The 15718-nt window shown below is 41.1% G+C and overlaps 1 protein-coding gene across 1 annotated transcript in view; it reads left to right on the top strand.

Moving 5' to 3' along the window:
* LOC115905311 (L-threonine dehydratase catabolic TdcB-like) overlaps positions 1-15718 on the top strand; it is a 29008-nt gene that overhangs the window by 7736 nt on the left and 5554 nt on the right. The window contains exons 4-11 of the mRNA XM_030951524.1: positions 4023-4139; positions 5033-5274; positions 9318-9483; positions 9934-10030; positions 10914-10989; positions 11633-11758; positions 12995-13162; positions 13477-13534. Of these exons, the coding sequence (XP_030807384.1) occupies positions 4023-4139; positions 5033-5274; positions 9318-9483; positions 9934-10030; positions 10914-10989; positions 11633-11758; positions 12995-13162; positions 13477-13534 (1050 nt within the window). The remainder of the gene's footprint in view (positions 1-4022; positions 4140-5032; positions 5275-9317; positions 9484-9933; positions 10031-10913; positions 10990-11632; positions 11759-12994; positions 13163-13476; positions 13535-15718) is intronic.

Here is a 15718-nt window from a genome sequence, read left to right as displayed (position 1 = left end):
TGAGAGACTCATGTTCATATTAATTGTATTTAACTGTCAATAATAATTTTCTTCTTATCTGTTTACACTAACCTAAATCCTCAAAGATTGCAGTGACCTGTAAACAAAGGATAAACCATATTAGGCATAGACTTAATGCACTGTGGTATTATGCTCCCAGTGAAAAACTCCTGCTATAAGGAACCTCAGTTGGAGGTGGCAGACTACAAGTGCTTGGGTAAGCACTCTTGTGGGAGGGTCTGGTTTGGAACCAGCCCTCTTATTTGGAGGGTTTGAAGGTACAGATTTGCCTTCTCAGTCAGGCCAACCAAGAAGGCTGGATGTGTTCTGTAACCAGGTATTTCTGCCACAGGTGTCTTCAGCAAAATAAGGATGCACACAAACATGTGCACCTGTTGTTGGTGTAGAAATGGCTGAGATACCCCATCAATGTACAAGGTCTGCTAAAGCACAAGAGAAGTACAATGGCAAGCTGTGCTGTATTTCTGTACTTTTTCATAGTGTTTTTCTACCATTGGGAGCTCTTCAAGCAGGCTACTCTGGGTTCTATGGGTAATCTCTTTTCCTTTTGGTGGGTGAAAAGAGGCTCTTTGCCAAATGGCAATTCCTAGCAGCAGTCCCAAATCACAGTCTCAATGAATCCTTGTGGATTGTTTTCCTGGCATGTACAGGGTGAGAATCTTGCAATCTGCTTGGGGTTAGCACTCCCTGGAGTGAAGTGGTTGGGTCCTCAAAGTTCTCCTTGTTCCCATATGATGCCTGCTGATGCAGTGACATCATAACTACTTCCAGTGTGGGTTTTTAGCCCAGCATTCCCAAAATAAGGACAGCTGTGCTTTTTGTAGCACATTACTGAAGAAGTGTCTTGTGTCAAAGGACATGGCACAAGACATTTTGGGGCTGTAAGGTGGCACAGATGATTTGGCTGGAATGCAGGGAAGTTTTGGCTAGGGTAGAGTTAATTTTCTTCCCAGTAGCTCGTATGGGGCTGTGTTTTGGATTAGTGATGAAAATATTGTTGATAAGACAGAGATGTTTTTGTTACTGCTGAGCAGCTCTTACACAGAGTCAAGGTGTTTTCTCTTCCTCACTCCATCCCACCAGTGAGAAGACTGGGGATGTACAAGGAGTTGGAAGGGGACACAGCTGGAGCTGCTGACCCCAATTGACCGAAAGGACATCCTATACCATATGACACCTTGCTCAGCAAAAAAATTAGGGGGAAAGTTGGCTGGGAGCCTGTGGCTCAGGGCCTGCCTGGTCATCAGTTGGTTGTTGGTGAGCAATTGTTTTCAATTGCGTAAGCTGTCTTTCTTGGGTCTTATTTATCTCTCTTTGTTATTTTCCTTTTAATTACATTGTTGTTATTTATTTATTTATTTATTTATTCTTACTAATTGTTCTTATCCCAACCCATGAGATTTCTCACTTTTACTCTTCCAATTCTCATCTCCCCCAGAGCACAGGGGCAGGGAAATGAGCAAGTGGTAGGATGACATTTAGTTACCAGCTGAGGTTAAACCATGACACCCTTCAACTTAATTAGCTCTTTTCTCCTGGTTGTCCCTGGCAGATTTATGCAACCCAGTTGTATCCCCTTTCTGCATTTACTGTTTCAAGCTAAACAGTTTTACTTTGGTCTCTATTTATGAACTATGCTTTTAAAATTATCAAAATAGTGGAAAACCTATACCCATATAAAAACCTGTATATTTTACTGTGAAAATCACCCATGGCTGTTGTTATTCAAAGTAATGTTCCTGCAGGAGTTATTGGTGCATTTCATGCACTGTTTCAAAAGCACACAGTGGTGTAAAGAAAAACACAGAAAACCTTTATTTTAACTCATTGTGTAGAGGTAAGAGTCCCTTTCAGAGATATTTGTTTAGACTAAAAAAGTGAGTGTGACTATAATCCATTTAATTGATTGAAGGGAGAAACACTTTGCAGAGGGTGATTCCTAATCTGCAGGTAAAACCATGGATGGAGCATCCTGGTTCCTTAGGCAGGAGTTTGCCTTGGAGCTGAGATATGGCATCATGAGTGGATTGTAACATGTCCAAGAGGTAGTAAGCATAAGAAAACTAGGAACTGGCACCAAGCTGGACACCTGGCTTGGCTACTGATGAAGGAGCTGTGAGGGCTGTGTTGTGTTAGCTTTGTAGATGCCACAGGGAGGCTGTACTGTGTGCTGTACCTTAGACATGGTATCTGTAGTCCTTAGATAAGATCACAGTGACTCAAAGGAAGTCTTACAGGCTGATTCAATGAGTCTTAGGAGGTCACACATCAGGTCAGTTCCACTGCAAATAGCACTGATGCCTGCTTTGTTAGAAGTAGTCGCTATATTTAGGCTATATGAAAAAATCCTCATTTAAAGGAAGACAAAAAGGATAACCTAAAGAATTAAAATCCTGACAAAATTAAAGATCAATATCAATCTAAAGTACACCACCCCTGTTGAAAAAAGTGACTTAATGACACAGTTTTAAATGTAGGAGGCTTAACAACTTTATTATGCACAAGATTCATCTCCTTAAATCCTTTTCTGATTGTTTGCTCTACAATCCAAAATTCTCTACAAAAACAAGCATGGTATGTGAAGCACTAGTAGTATTTATTTTATAGTGTTCTTGTTCTATTTTACATAGGCATTCTCTATAGATTAGGATGTTTAGGATATAAACTATTATCCTATTAGTGTGCTAAGCACTTTCCATTGTTTCAGTTTCTGCAGCTAGATTTGCGAAGGAGCAGCAAGTGGTAGCTCTTACGTCAGGCTTTTCAGAAGCAAAACAGAGAATCTGGCCCCACCTATGGGTGAGGAACTTAAACATATGCTTGGAAATCTACTAAAAAGCCTTGAAGTGTTCACCTGTAACACGTAGTTTAACTGCATACTTTAAAGCAAGTGTCTGATTCAGATATATTTAATTGATATAAAATCACTTGGAAAATCCTTCGGTCTGGAAACCATGTCAGTGCCTATTAGTGTGTACACTATACATTGTATGTATGACACTGCCAGATACTGCTTGAGAGAAATATTTTGTCATGCTGGTTTTGGAACTGTCTCACTTCATGACTTATCTTAAATGAAGACTTGATCCCCTAAATCACCAGGGCCTCATTTGCTTTGGCAGCCAATAGAGGAGATGGAGCCAATTCTGAAATAGAGCTGCAGTAAGCCTGGGGAGCTGGCACCCACAGGCTTACTGCGGCTCTATTTCACAAGTTACCTTGTATAAAACTCTGGATTTAATGAATATGGTAATAGGAAATTAATATGTTAATACATGCTGGGAGTGCCTTATTATAAAGCTTAACAAATATTTGCCATTAAATTTTTTTAAAAATCACGCACTTGGGCACTGCATCACATGTAATGTGCTTGCTAATTCCCCTCAGCTCAGGCATCATTTCTGTTCCAAACACTAAGCCTTTCCAAACAGCTGCTGCTTGCACTTGCAGTCCTGGGAAATTGTTTTTTATTGTTTCAATTTTTCTTTGAGTAAGAAATGTCTTTACTAATATTCTACTGGCCTTAGGATGCAAAATAGACAACACTCAGTAGTGAGTCAGTGGCAGAAACCATAGCAGAGCCATAATGGGGCTCAAGGTATTTTCTGATGACCTTTGTATCTATCAGATGACGAACGTATTTTTTGGGTAGTCAATATCCAGTTCTGGCAAGTGCTGGAAGCGTGTGTTTTGAGATAATTGAAAATATTTATTTTAATGCTTGTGTTTGAACAGTAAGATCCAAAGCAAGTGCTATTTTCAGAGTTCTTAATGGCATGTGGTCCATATTTCGCTGCTGTGAGCTTGAAAATCACTTCCATAAAGCAGAAGGACCTGGTAGGTAACAATACTCTGTTCTGAATGAAGAACCAGAAGATGAATTTTGCTTTTTAGAGCTCATATATAGCAATAGAATTCATGCCTAAACTGGCTGCTGCTGATGTGTGGAAGTTTTTTCTTAGTAGTAGATATATTGACATAATATTATTTATCTGCTCCAGTATTCTAGGCTATCCAAGCAGTATGGAATGGACATCTACCTGAAGAAGGAGTTCCTCCAGTACACAGGCTCTGTGAAGGAACGAGGTGTACTTTACCTTCTGATGTCATTGCCTCAGGTATAGCAAAATGTCAGCATTCAAAAAGGAGTAGAGTAGCTCTGCTTCATGAAAATGGAGCAGAGTTGAAGATAAATTTACCTCTAATCTCCATGGAATCACAGTGTTTCTTGTCTTTAGAATCATTGTACTGAACACAGTATGTGAACAGAGATAGGTCTGAATGTAAAATACTACTTTATTTACAATTGGCTGATCTGCTGGTGGAATTCTTAATGTTTGAAACAAAAGCTTGCAAAATGGAAACATCAGCATTTTCCTGTGGCATTAAGATGCAAGTGTTTTTATGTGTACTGTAGTTCTGATGTGTTGAAACCACCAAACTGATGAGCAATGATGAAATTGAATTACAATTAGTGATGACAAAGATCTAGATCACCAATTGATTTTGTAATGAATTTCAGTTTTCTTACATGAATAGCTTGTTTATCATTTGTCATAGGAGATTATTGCCATTGTCATAGGAGTCTCTGCAGTAATAATTGTTAAAATAGGCATGAGACAGCAGCTCAGAGCAGTGGTTATTCCTGCCTTTCATAATAGTATAAATGAAATCTTCTCTTAAAAGGAAGCAGAAATGAAATAATTTCATACAGGCAGAGCAGAGATATATGCTCTGAGGGACCAGCTATCGGCTCTTCTGTGATCAGCTGGAGTTTTTCAGCTCTTTCCCATGGAACCCAGAGGAGTGCAGGCTCAGGGATTGATCTTGTGCTGTTTTAGCTTTGTGTGTAAATCTGAGATCACACCAGCCACGCATACAGTGTACCATAATATCACAATTCAATCTGCTAGTAAAGGGAAAAAGGGAAGCCAGATCATTAGAACGATCCAGGATCATATGGGACAGCTATGTGACCCTGTCTAATGTGCAATAACATCCCTGTTTTCAGGAGCAGCAAAGAAAAGGGGTGATCGTGGCCTCAGACAGCAACTTCTCCATGGCTGTTGCTCACCACGCCTCAGAGCTCCGTGTGCCCGTGTTTGTGATCCTGTGCACCAGCACGGCCCCGGCCCGGGTGAGGATGTGCCGCGACTACGGCGCCATGGTCATCTCCTACGGCACCACGGCCAAGGACTCCCAGCTGCACGCGCGGAGGCTGGCACAAGAGAATGGCTACCTCTACCTGGAAGAGTGAGTGACAGCAGGCACATTAGAGACAGCTCATTAGATACCTGCACAACTCTGCAAAAACAACCAGTTTCATTAAAATGTTATCACCGCTCATGCAAGTGCTCCTCTTGCCTGGAATATGGACAGTTATGTGTTCCCCGGCACAAATCACATCTTTCTGTAACAGTTGGGGATGGAGACCAAAATGAAACACACTTCTCTGCCCCTCAATTAGGCAAACTCTGATTTCTATGAGCTTATATGATAGAGACTATAGTTTAATTCTTTAGTAACTCTGTCAGAAAGCATTTAGGCTGGTGTTCATTTCTAGTCTCTGTGTTTGAAGTTAGGTGGATAAAAGTTAATCTTTGATGCAAATTGTTCCGTTGGAAAATGTAGAGCAAGAGAAGGTTAATGCTCAAAGATTTTCACATATCTGGTGTGAGGAACAAAACTGATAATGTCTTGAAAATGTGATTAAGAGTGTACTTCACACATAAGTTTAAAGCAGCTAAGGATGAGCATAAATCTAAATTTGAACTATTTGAGGTCACTGGACAAAGCAGATTTAACAAAAACATAAATAAGACAGGCAAAAACACTTAGAATTCCTACCTTTTCCCTTTTCTCTTTAATCTATAGCCTCTTATGCATTCCCTCTCTGCCCTGCCCCTTTTTTAACGTTTCTTCAAGAAAGATTTCTAAAAGCGCAGAGGAGTTAATCATTAACAGTGGTCCCTCTGATACCCTGAGCTGGAATGTTATCGTCCCCCTGCCACTGCTGCTTCTGTGCAGGCTTCATCCCTCTCCTGGTGTTTGTATGGCATCTCCTGCAGGGAGTGCCTGTTCTCCTCCAGCTCCCAGGCACTGCTGCCTCAGACACACTAATGGTGAGGGGTGTTGCCTGGGAAGGAGATCCCAGGATGAGCAGAACAGAGGAAGTCCTCAGTTCTTTCCCAGCTGGTGTATTGGGAAGGCAGTACTACAAACTGTACTGTTCAATTCCTCTGCTAGCTCTGCCAGCAGCCAGTGATACACAGGGCTGGTTCATGGGCCTGGTCTGCTAGCATGGGCACAGTCTTGTCCTAGACTGGGATTTTCAATGGGGAATGAGGTGCCCTGAATCCCAATGAATTTTAAACACTTTTAAGCTCCTTTGAAAACCACAGTTTTCCATAACTTGGTGATTTCCAAATTTCTGTCAGCCATTTTTCAATTGATGTGTTAACCTCCAGCTGACTTGCATCAACTATCACGTTCACACAAAAGAACTAAATTATTTAATTGTAATTTGATGTTTAATCTTCCCCTCATCCCTAAATAATGATTTCAGTTACATAAGGTAGATAATCTTCAGGTTCATGAAGCTCCAGGGACAATGCATGTGTAGAACTTCAGCATCCAACACTGAGGAACTCTAAATGTACACACTGCCATTAATAATACTAAAGCACCCTAATTTAATTCAGGTTTCAGGTTACAAGAAACAAGTTGTTCAATCTGTGACTGTATTTAATTAAAACCTCACAGATGCAATTTTTCACTAAAAAAAAAAAAGGAAACCCCCCCACTTCAATTGTGAGGCTTTTCATAATGGGATATCTGAAAAATATTTTGTTACATGTAGATCTGGAGAGATTTACCAGTGTAATGTATACCTTTATGGATAGCCAGTGTTCTCCAGTGTGGGTCTGACACACATTCTTGTCACTTGCCAAAGCTGTTTGTAAAATACCAGCTGAGCTCCCAAGTGTTAGAATGGAACTTCCACAATGTCACTGTATTTCAGTTTAATTCTAGCTTGGATACAATCCCAAGCAATTTGGTCTCTGGGTCTCCTCACCCAGGAATTCCTTCTGCCCTTCCTGAAGCAGAAGGGTTGGGTACGTGACTGGGCTGGGCTGTGCCTGCAGCTGGGTGTGTCACTGTCAGCTCTTCCCATTGCAATTAAAATTCTGTGTCATGAAAATGACCATGCAAGAATTCAAATAGATGGAGGACACTTTTTACTCGGTTGCAACTTCCTGGGGAATCCCAGGAAGGAAATGTGATTTTTCAAATTGGAATTCAATAATTTAGTCTGCCTAATTGCTGCCTAGGTGTCCTGAAATTTTTACTAACTACAGGGGCTCAGGACCTCATTATAAATGCAATGTGACTATTGCCAATAACTAACTCAGTACCTCTGTGAGAACCATTCCTTTGTGAATGAGGGAGGAAAGGGTGCTGCAGATTGAATAACACACCTTCCATCCTTGAGAGCCCATTTTTTTTCTTGTGTAACTCCATATCTAAATGCTGATCAAACCTGATTATTTCTGATCTGGTTAGTCTGTTACTCTATCCAACAGACTCTGAGTTCTGTCCTTGGAACAGATAGGAACAGAGCCTTCTAGCTGCCACACCAAAACTTCATTGGAAAACTAAAGCCTGACAGCCCATCTTTGACTGCTGATGTATCACACATTTCAGAAGGCAAATATCCAAGTTTCTGGCTCTGGCTCAAAAATGCTTGTTTCAGTCTACAATCTTTAGATTTATCTGCCCTCTTCCTTCATTTTGCTTCAATAGCATATGATATATTTTTTACTTTCAAAAAGCAGAAGTTATCAATCACAATGCAAAGAAATTTACCCATTTTATTATAAAAGCTGATGGCTGATCAGTGAACTGATGTTTCAACTGGATGTTAGCAAGGAAAACATGGTCATCTGAAATACTGATTCAAATTGTTAACAGCTCTCCATGCTCAGAGCAGTTTTATTTGGTCAGTTTTCAGTTTTTAGAGAGGCTTTATTCCTTCAGTGAATATCCCAAGCTTTCATTCCCTTTTGCAGGTCCCCTTGTACCCCATGTAACTATGGCAGGGGTAGCTCCACAAACTTGGATCTGAATCTTATTTGGCAATAAGTCTCCAGAACTGATCAGGAGGCCAGTGATATATTTTGTCACATATAAGGAGGAGGAGAAAGCTCCTTCAGTGTCTTGATAAGGACAGTAAATACAAGGATTCAGTTACTCATTCCACTACGATTTCTTGCCTTTGTCTTTGGCTGTGCTGCAGGAGTGGATGTTCGTTAATTCTATCCTTTCTTATGTAGTTATATAGACCCTTGCCCTGAAGAATTTTCTGTGAGGTAACTTCTCGAGGGCCTTGGTCTCCTCCTTGCAGGAATTCTGTGCTACTACACTGGGCCTCTCTGTGCCTGTCTAACAGGTACAGTAATAAAAACAGTTTCCTAGTACCCATACATCCTTGGATCAAGTAAATCAAGTACAGCCATTTGCTCTGCAATTCTGTTTGCCAGAAAAAGCAGAATGTACAGAGAGCTCATATTTCTTTTCTTACATGTAGTTCTACATTTACATCATTGCTAACTTGTAAATAAAATGCAAACCAGCTTTTAGAAATAGATCCAAGTCAGTCATGACTGTATAGTGGAGTTTTCTTCATTTTTTTGATGCTGCTTGTCCCTATTATTTATACTACATTTGCCTGAAAGTATTTTACCAGTAAATATTTTGGCATGACTAAATACTTTGCTTAATGGAAAGGTATCAGATATTGGCCATGGACTGTGGAAAGACAACTCTAGCAATGTCTTTGATATTTGTGAGGCTGAACACACTGCTTAAATCTCATGAAAATTTCCATTCATCACAAACACTAAATCCACTGATAAGTAAAGAGGGGATTTCTTTTTGAGGCTTTGCTTATAGTTCAGACTGCAATGTCTAAAATTTATGAAGCTGAAGGAAGTGATGGCAATGGAAATATGACTTCTCCCTGCCAGTTCTGTAAACCCCTGATAACAATGGGAGTTAAGTGCTCTTCAGTCTGAAGACTCTTTGAGGGGCTTTTCTACAGCACAGGTTTTCTCCCAGTAGGCAGGAGCAGGCTATAGTCCACCTGACGGCACCGTCCTGCTGCATCACCTCCTCCCCTCATGTGCTGCTGATTTACTCACATTTATCTTTTTCTGCTGAACAATGTCTTGAAAATAGTAGATGGAATTGTTATTCCTGCACTGACTTCTGCTGATGTGTGCCCTTCCTTCCCCCAGGGAGGACAGTGCTGTGTACCTGTCAGGCCTGGGGACCGTGGGGCTGGAGATGTACGAGCAGGTGCCAAAGCTGGACGCGGTGATTTTCCCTGCAGGAGGCCACTGTGGCTTGCTGGCAGGGTCAGCTGCTGCACTCAAACACCTCAACCCACATATTTCTGTAATTGTAAGTTGCCTTTCACCTATTAAGCATTGTGTTTGGGTGGCTTTCACCACAGCTGTTTACAAAAGACACTGGTATCTAGTGACACTTACAGAGACTGCCTGCGCTGGGGACAGGAACTATCTGATCCCATGGGCTTTGCCTCAGAGAAGACCCTGTAAGAACCAGGGAAGTTCCCGTCCCTTGGCTGTTTGGCTGGATTTAAGAGAGAAGTGTGGGAAGACTTTTCCTAAGCAAATAAAATCCAGTTCTGCGTTTTGAAATAAGTTCTTACTGGAAAGATTTGGTCCTAAGTAAGCCACGGAATAAGTTTAGTGGTAGCACGGTTGTTTTGACACTTGAAATTGATTGTTAATTTGAAGAGGAAATTTCTGTAGATTTGACTGTCTACTTTGGTAGCAACTTCTGTTACAACTGGTTCAATAAAAAAGTGACAACCTCTCTCTTCCTCAGGGAGTTGAATCAGAAAGTTTCCCAGTATTGCAACAGTCCTTAAAAGCTGGCCACCCAAATGACGACCAGGCCTGCAACAATCATCACTTCTATGGAGGTGAGAAGTGCAATATTCTTTTGGAGGTAAAATAAAGGTCGTAACAGATTTCTCCAACTATATAATTTTCTTATTATTTCAGTTCAAACATATTTTAAGGGATTTCTCTGAAGTGTCAGAATTTAGTTCAAGCTGTAAGAGCAACTTCTGCCACATTTTCCCCCACACCCTGATGGGGTAAAATATTATTTCCAGTGCACATAAATACTTAGAAATATGAGAGTATTTATCTGAACATTGTGCTCACACACAGCATCTAAACCAGTGAAGTCAATGGGAAAGCCCTTGTGGAAAAGGCAGGAAAATGATGCAGTGCTTAAATATTTAGACACAAAACTGTTCTCAGAACAAAAGTGTTTATAAATGGTAGAGTTGTTTCCTTATCATTTGCTCAAAAAACCTCATCTGTCAAGCAATTTAAGAACGTTCTCTTTGCCTGATGTTCAAATCCCTGGAAGTTTTGGATTAAATGGGACTTTTGTAAGAAACTTCTAATTTCTCTTGGCTAGCTCTGCCTGTGTCTGCACTCTTAGCCATCTGTCCTGCTGGAGCTAACAAGCCCCGTACCATGCTTGGGTCTCCTCTCCTTCAATCATCCTTGAACAGTGAAAAGCAGTGGGCTGCAGGGTCACTCTCACACTGCAACAATGCCAATGAAGTATCAGAAGTTTCTTGAAGGGGTCCAAAATGGCAAAATTTCTTGTGAGAGTTTTTCTTTCATTACCAAACACATTTCTGTCACATGAAAAAAATCAAGCAACTTAAGGTCATGTAACAGCAGTGTGCTGCACTCATTAAGGGCACAAACCAGCCAGGACTCTAAAAAAATGTCGAATATGTCTAAAGCAGCCAACTTCATATTTTTGTCTTTTGAAATCTGCAGATGTGAGTGGAGCTTGCTTTGGCAGCAATTCTTTGCAGCTGACTGGGAAGCTTGTGGATAAAGTTGTTGCTGTGAGGTAGGTGAAGAAAAGCCGTGAAATGAATAATACTGGATGCATGTTGTTGCATGTGAAAAATGCAACATGCAGACTGGGGGTCTGTGGGGATGGGGTACCTTTCCTTCCAAGAGGGGCACTGAAGACTTTCAACCCAGACCCACAAACCATAGAAATCACAGAATATCTCAAATTTGAAGAGATCCGTGAAGGATTATCAAGTCCAACTCCCAGCTCCTCACAGGACTACCTAAAACTAAGTGATATGACTAAAAGTGTTGTCCAAACTCACCCTTTGGCCAAAATTTCACCTACCAGCACTACCTGGTCGTGCTCTGGATGTAAAACTTGTCTTTGTGTTCTACGACACTTGAAGGCAGCCCTTGACAAACCTCTTCTAAATCTTCACAAAAAGGCCACATTTGTGGAATATACTTACTACTAAGATTTAAGTAATGTTTCTAGTAAAAAGCCAACCTGTCTTTCAGTTAATAATGGGTCTGAGATGTACATTCATCCGCAGCAGCACAGCATTCTGTAACACCACCTTGGCATCACATGTGTCTGGGTGGCTGGCAAGAACCCAATTACCCATAAATGTGTTATCTTCTGCTTTTGGGAGCTCTTGATTTGATTTGTTTTGACCCAAGTCTCTTGCTTTCAGGGAGGAGGACATCCTCATTTCAATGCTGAGGCTGCTGGAGTACGAGCGAGCCACGGTTGATGCAGAAGGGGCCATTGGGCTTGCAGCACTGGTGGCAGGGAAGCTGCCTGAGTTGAAGGGTAAAAGGTACAGCAGCTACTGCGAACAGGGAACTGTGGCAGAAACATGGGACTGAGCACCCTGGTCCTAGGAAATGGTGAAAATCTCCTTGTTCTGTGGGTGACCAGGCAGCTCCTGCCCCTGAACTGGCAAGGGGCTCATCGGTGGCAGAAAGCTCAGACTGACTAGACTGGTCACAGGTGGTAAGATTGTGCTGAACCAGACAGATGCCAGCCTGGAGACCTGAGACATCTTGTCCCCACATCTTGTCCCCGACACATCTTGTCCCCTTCCTCAATTCAGATACCTGGGGAAAGGCAGTTAGAGCTCCACGAGGCATTGTTGCACCTGCCAGGACAGTGCGGCCCTTGTCAGCCTGTTGTCTCCTCTTACTTCACCTGTGGAATCCAGCCCTGTCTGTGGTGGGACAGGAGCTAGGCTGCCTGCTGCAGTGACCCAGTGGCACCTGCCTCCCAGTCCTGAGAACTGTCCACACAGTCAGAGGGATTATCCTTGTGCTTGGTGTTCAGCGTGTGGCCGAGTGCTGCCTTGCCTCTCAGCTTGAGGACTCAGCACTTAAGTGGATTGAGCCTTGGCTCAGGTCATAGTCCAGAATGTATTTAAACATACATGCCCTCAAGACAAAATAAGATTTCTAGTGCAGAGGATTGTACACTAGAATACTGCTGAGACAATTCTTCAGAAGAGGCTGCCGGTGCACACAGAGCAGCAACACATTTCAGTCCAGCTAAAATAAAAGGGAAAATGCAAAGAGGGTGGGTTTGACTCTGCAGAGAGAGATTTTCATAGACTAATCATGTGGCTCTTCACTTGCACTTCAAACATTTCTGCACTCATTTTTCAGGGTTGTGTTGAATTTAATCAATGGTTACAGAAAGCCTTGAACATATATTTTGTCTGATCAGTAAGAGGCTGAAACTTAGAACTTCCAGGTGAGAATTGTGTCAAATTCTTAAAACTTGAAACCTAGACCTGCAGTTGTCCAGCTAATTATCCCTAACAAATCTCAAATCTCCAGGAAATGAGAAATGAAAACATTTCAGACCAAGTAATCCAGGCAAATTATAGGCCTCCCCTACCTGCTCACAATGGGTACTGAGGCAGGAGCCCTCTAATCTGTAATACTTATTGAGGGGAGGTTCTAGCAGACCTTAGGCTGATATTGGCACAGTCTTTATGATTTATAGTTCCTTTACACAGGCAAGTGCTAATCAAAACTCCTGTTTTTCTGTCTGTTTTCAGAGTGGCAGTTGTTATATGCAGTGGAAACCTGGAATTACATTTGCTGCAACAGTGCATAGCTCGTGCCCTGACCCTGGATAACAGAGTGTGCAGATTTTCCCTTGTGCTTTCTGACTGCCCAGGAGACATGTCAAAGCTACTGGAGATTTTGGCTCGGGAGGAAGCAAGGTAAATCACACTAATAGCTGGGAAATATAATCACAGATTAGCACAAAGATTATTAAAGATTGGGAAATGTTTCCAGACATCTCTGAAGCCAAGTCTGTAAGTAATTAATTAATGAAAGGGATTTTTTTCTTGTTATGTTGCAGAAAAGTTTTTATTTCCTTCATTTTTGTTCCAGTCTGAAAACACTTTTGTAGCATACAATTATGTCTAATTCAGAAAGAAAGAAAGATATTTACTTTCCAAACACTTTCAGGAACTGTTTTGCAATGGCAGGGGATTGTTGTGATCTCTAATTTGTCCCTTATTTGATCTAGGGTTTTGGATATCAAACAAGAACGCACATTTGTGACATCTGAGCTCTTCACTGTCGAGGTAAGAGGAGATGCAATTTCAGTTTCTCTCATAGTACTGGCCTCCCCTGGTTTATTGTTTCCCTGTCTCTTTATGCCTATGTTGAAGAAGTCCAACAGAGTGTGCAGAGTGTCAGAGATGATTCCCTCTGTGTTGTACAGCTTCTTGCCAAACACTTAGCAGGCATATAAATAACACAGGACCAGTTTTACTTGCTGTTGCAACACCCTGGTGAAGTACTCCAGGTGTTGCATTGCACTGTTGCTGGTATGAACCCTCCAGGTGCTGGAGGAGGTGAGCAAGCTGCAGCATCCATCCAGAACTTGAAGATCCAGCTGTGTAGGCTGGCTGTAATTGTCTGACATGTTTGCCTTAAAGCAATGTAGAGAACACCCTTACTCTTAAGGAATCCTCATTTGAAACTAGGGACTCAGTTTTGTTTCTTGGCCACCAAGAGCACAGAGGGAAGCCATTATTCCTTTGTTGAGTATTGGATGCAGAAATAGTGAAGAGGTGTTACCAGCTAATGGTGTCTCTTAAAAGGACCATTTTTCTCATGATGCATCTCTTCTTTCAACTGGTTTGGCAAAGGTGTGGTCCTACTGATTTCATGCTATTGCTGTCCAGGTCCAACCTGACTTAGTTTGTGAAACCCCAGGTGGAAGTCAAATTAGAGATGTTTGCTAATCAGGCTCATAATTGGGGTGCAGAAGTGTTACTGGGTAAGCAATCTCTTTGATTTTGGCCTTTAAATTTAATTTCCTACCTGGATGCAAAAGCCTGCTCAATATTTTCACTTGCAGATATAAAGAAGAGGTAGATTAAAGATCACTATGGTACATGATATCATCAATACTCTCAAGCATGTAGGACTTAACCCACATTGTTCTGCAGTGTGCCATAATGATAGGCCAGCTTTGGCTGATTTGGAGATAGTGTGACGTTGCACGAGGTGCAGGAGGTGGATAAATCCCTCTGAATGACCACCTTAGCTCTGGAAACCTTTTTCACTGAAGGTTAGATTCAATAAAGCCTGTAACTCTTATAAAGTTTTCAATGCCATTTTTATGGAGTGCGGCTTGTAGTTTTTACTAATGCTATTAAGCAAATCAAATGAAATCTATTGTCTTAGGTGTTTCCTTTTTTTGTTGGTTTTGGTTTTTTTTTTAGTTTTTAGTAAATACAGGCCCTGAAAACTGCCATATACTATTGTCTGCCCTTCAAACACAGTGTAATTTCACTTCAAGAATCTGACAGTGTTGTACAAAAGAGTAGAAGGGAGGAATTTGCATCCTTGAATAATTTAATTGGATATTGGATTTGCATGAAGGCTTTCAACCAGTCTGGGAGAGGCTATTGAATAATTAGATGTGAAGTACTAAGTAGTGACCCAGACGTACAGACCTCTGCAGGCAGCTCTGTCTAGGGATTTCTAGAGAAGTGTGAAGCTTTCTTTGAAAATTAAAACATGTGTAATCAAAAAGGGTAAAATACAGAGTTTATATGTAAGCATCCAAATGAATTTGCTCTATCCAGGTACAAGAAAAACCACCTATTTTCAGAGTAAAGCTAGTACCTGTGAGGGATGTTTTGGTTTTTTCTTTGTTGTTTCTAAGAGCCAAAGACCTGTGTCATCAAAACATTTTAAGCATTTGTGATATAAATTATAGCACATAAAATAAGGTATGAATTTAAACCTGATCAAGAACCAAAATTACCACCCTGTGCTGTACTGGCAGTAATAACAAGAAAGGCATTGCAGCTATACCCATTTCATTCTGACTTTAATGTGTACCTTTGACTGTGGAGGTAGATTAGGTGTTTGACAGGACAGAGCAGTGAGCATAGATGCTGATTTGAAACACTAAATCTGTCCTGTCAAGATTATTGCCTTAGTATTTAATAATCCTTTTAGATGTACCCTTTTATTTCTAACAGAGAGAAACTTGGCTTCTAGTCACTTATCAGGATGATAGAGCTGCTTTGGTTGGGTTTTTTCATTCTAGTGAAATGCCTTTCTGGGTTAGTGTTTGTTCATCTAGTGCCCACTTGGAACGCTCTGTGGGAAGATCCTTGTTGATAGTCTGATTTCATGAAAAAGTAAGGACTTTCTAAAATGAAATTTTATGTTCAATCTACACTTCTGGGGAAAAAAAAACTTTTGGAACATTTTACTGGTAAAAATAAGATTTTTTTTTCCTTTAC

Source organism: Camarhynchus parvulus, chromosome 6 (assembly GCF_901933205.1).
Source record: "Camarhynchus parvulus chromosome 6, STF_HiC, whole genome shotgun sequence".
NCBI lineage: Eukaryota > Metazoa > Chordata > Aves > Passeriformes > Thraupidae > Camarhynchus > Camarhynchus parvulus.
This window is presented reverse-complemented; position numbering and strand designations above follow the sequence as displayed.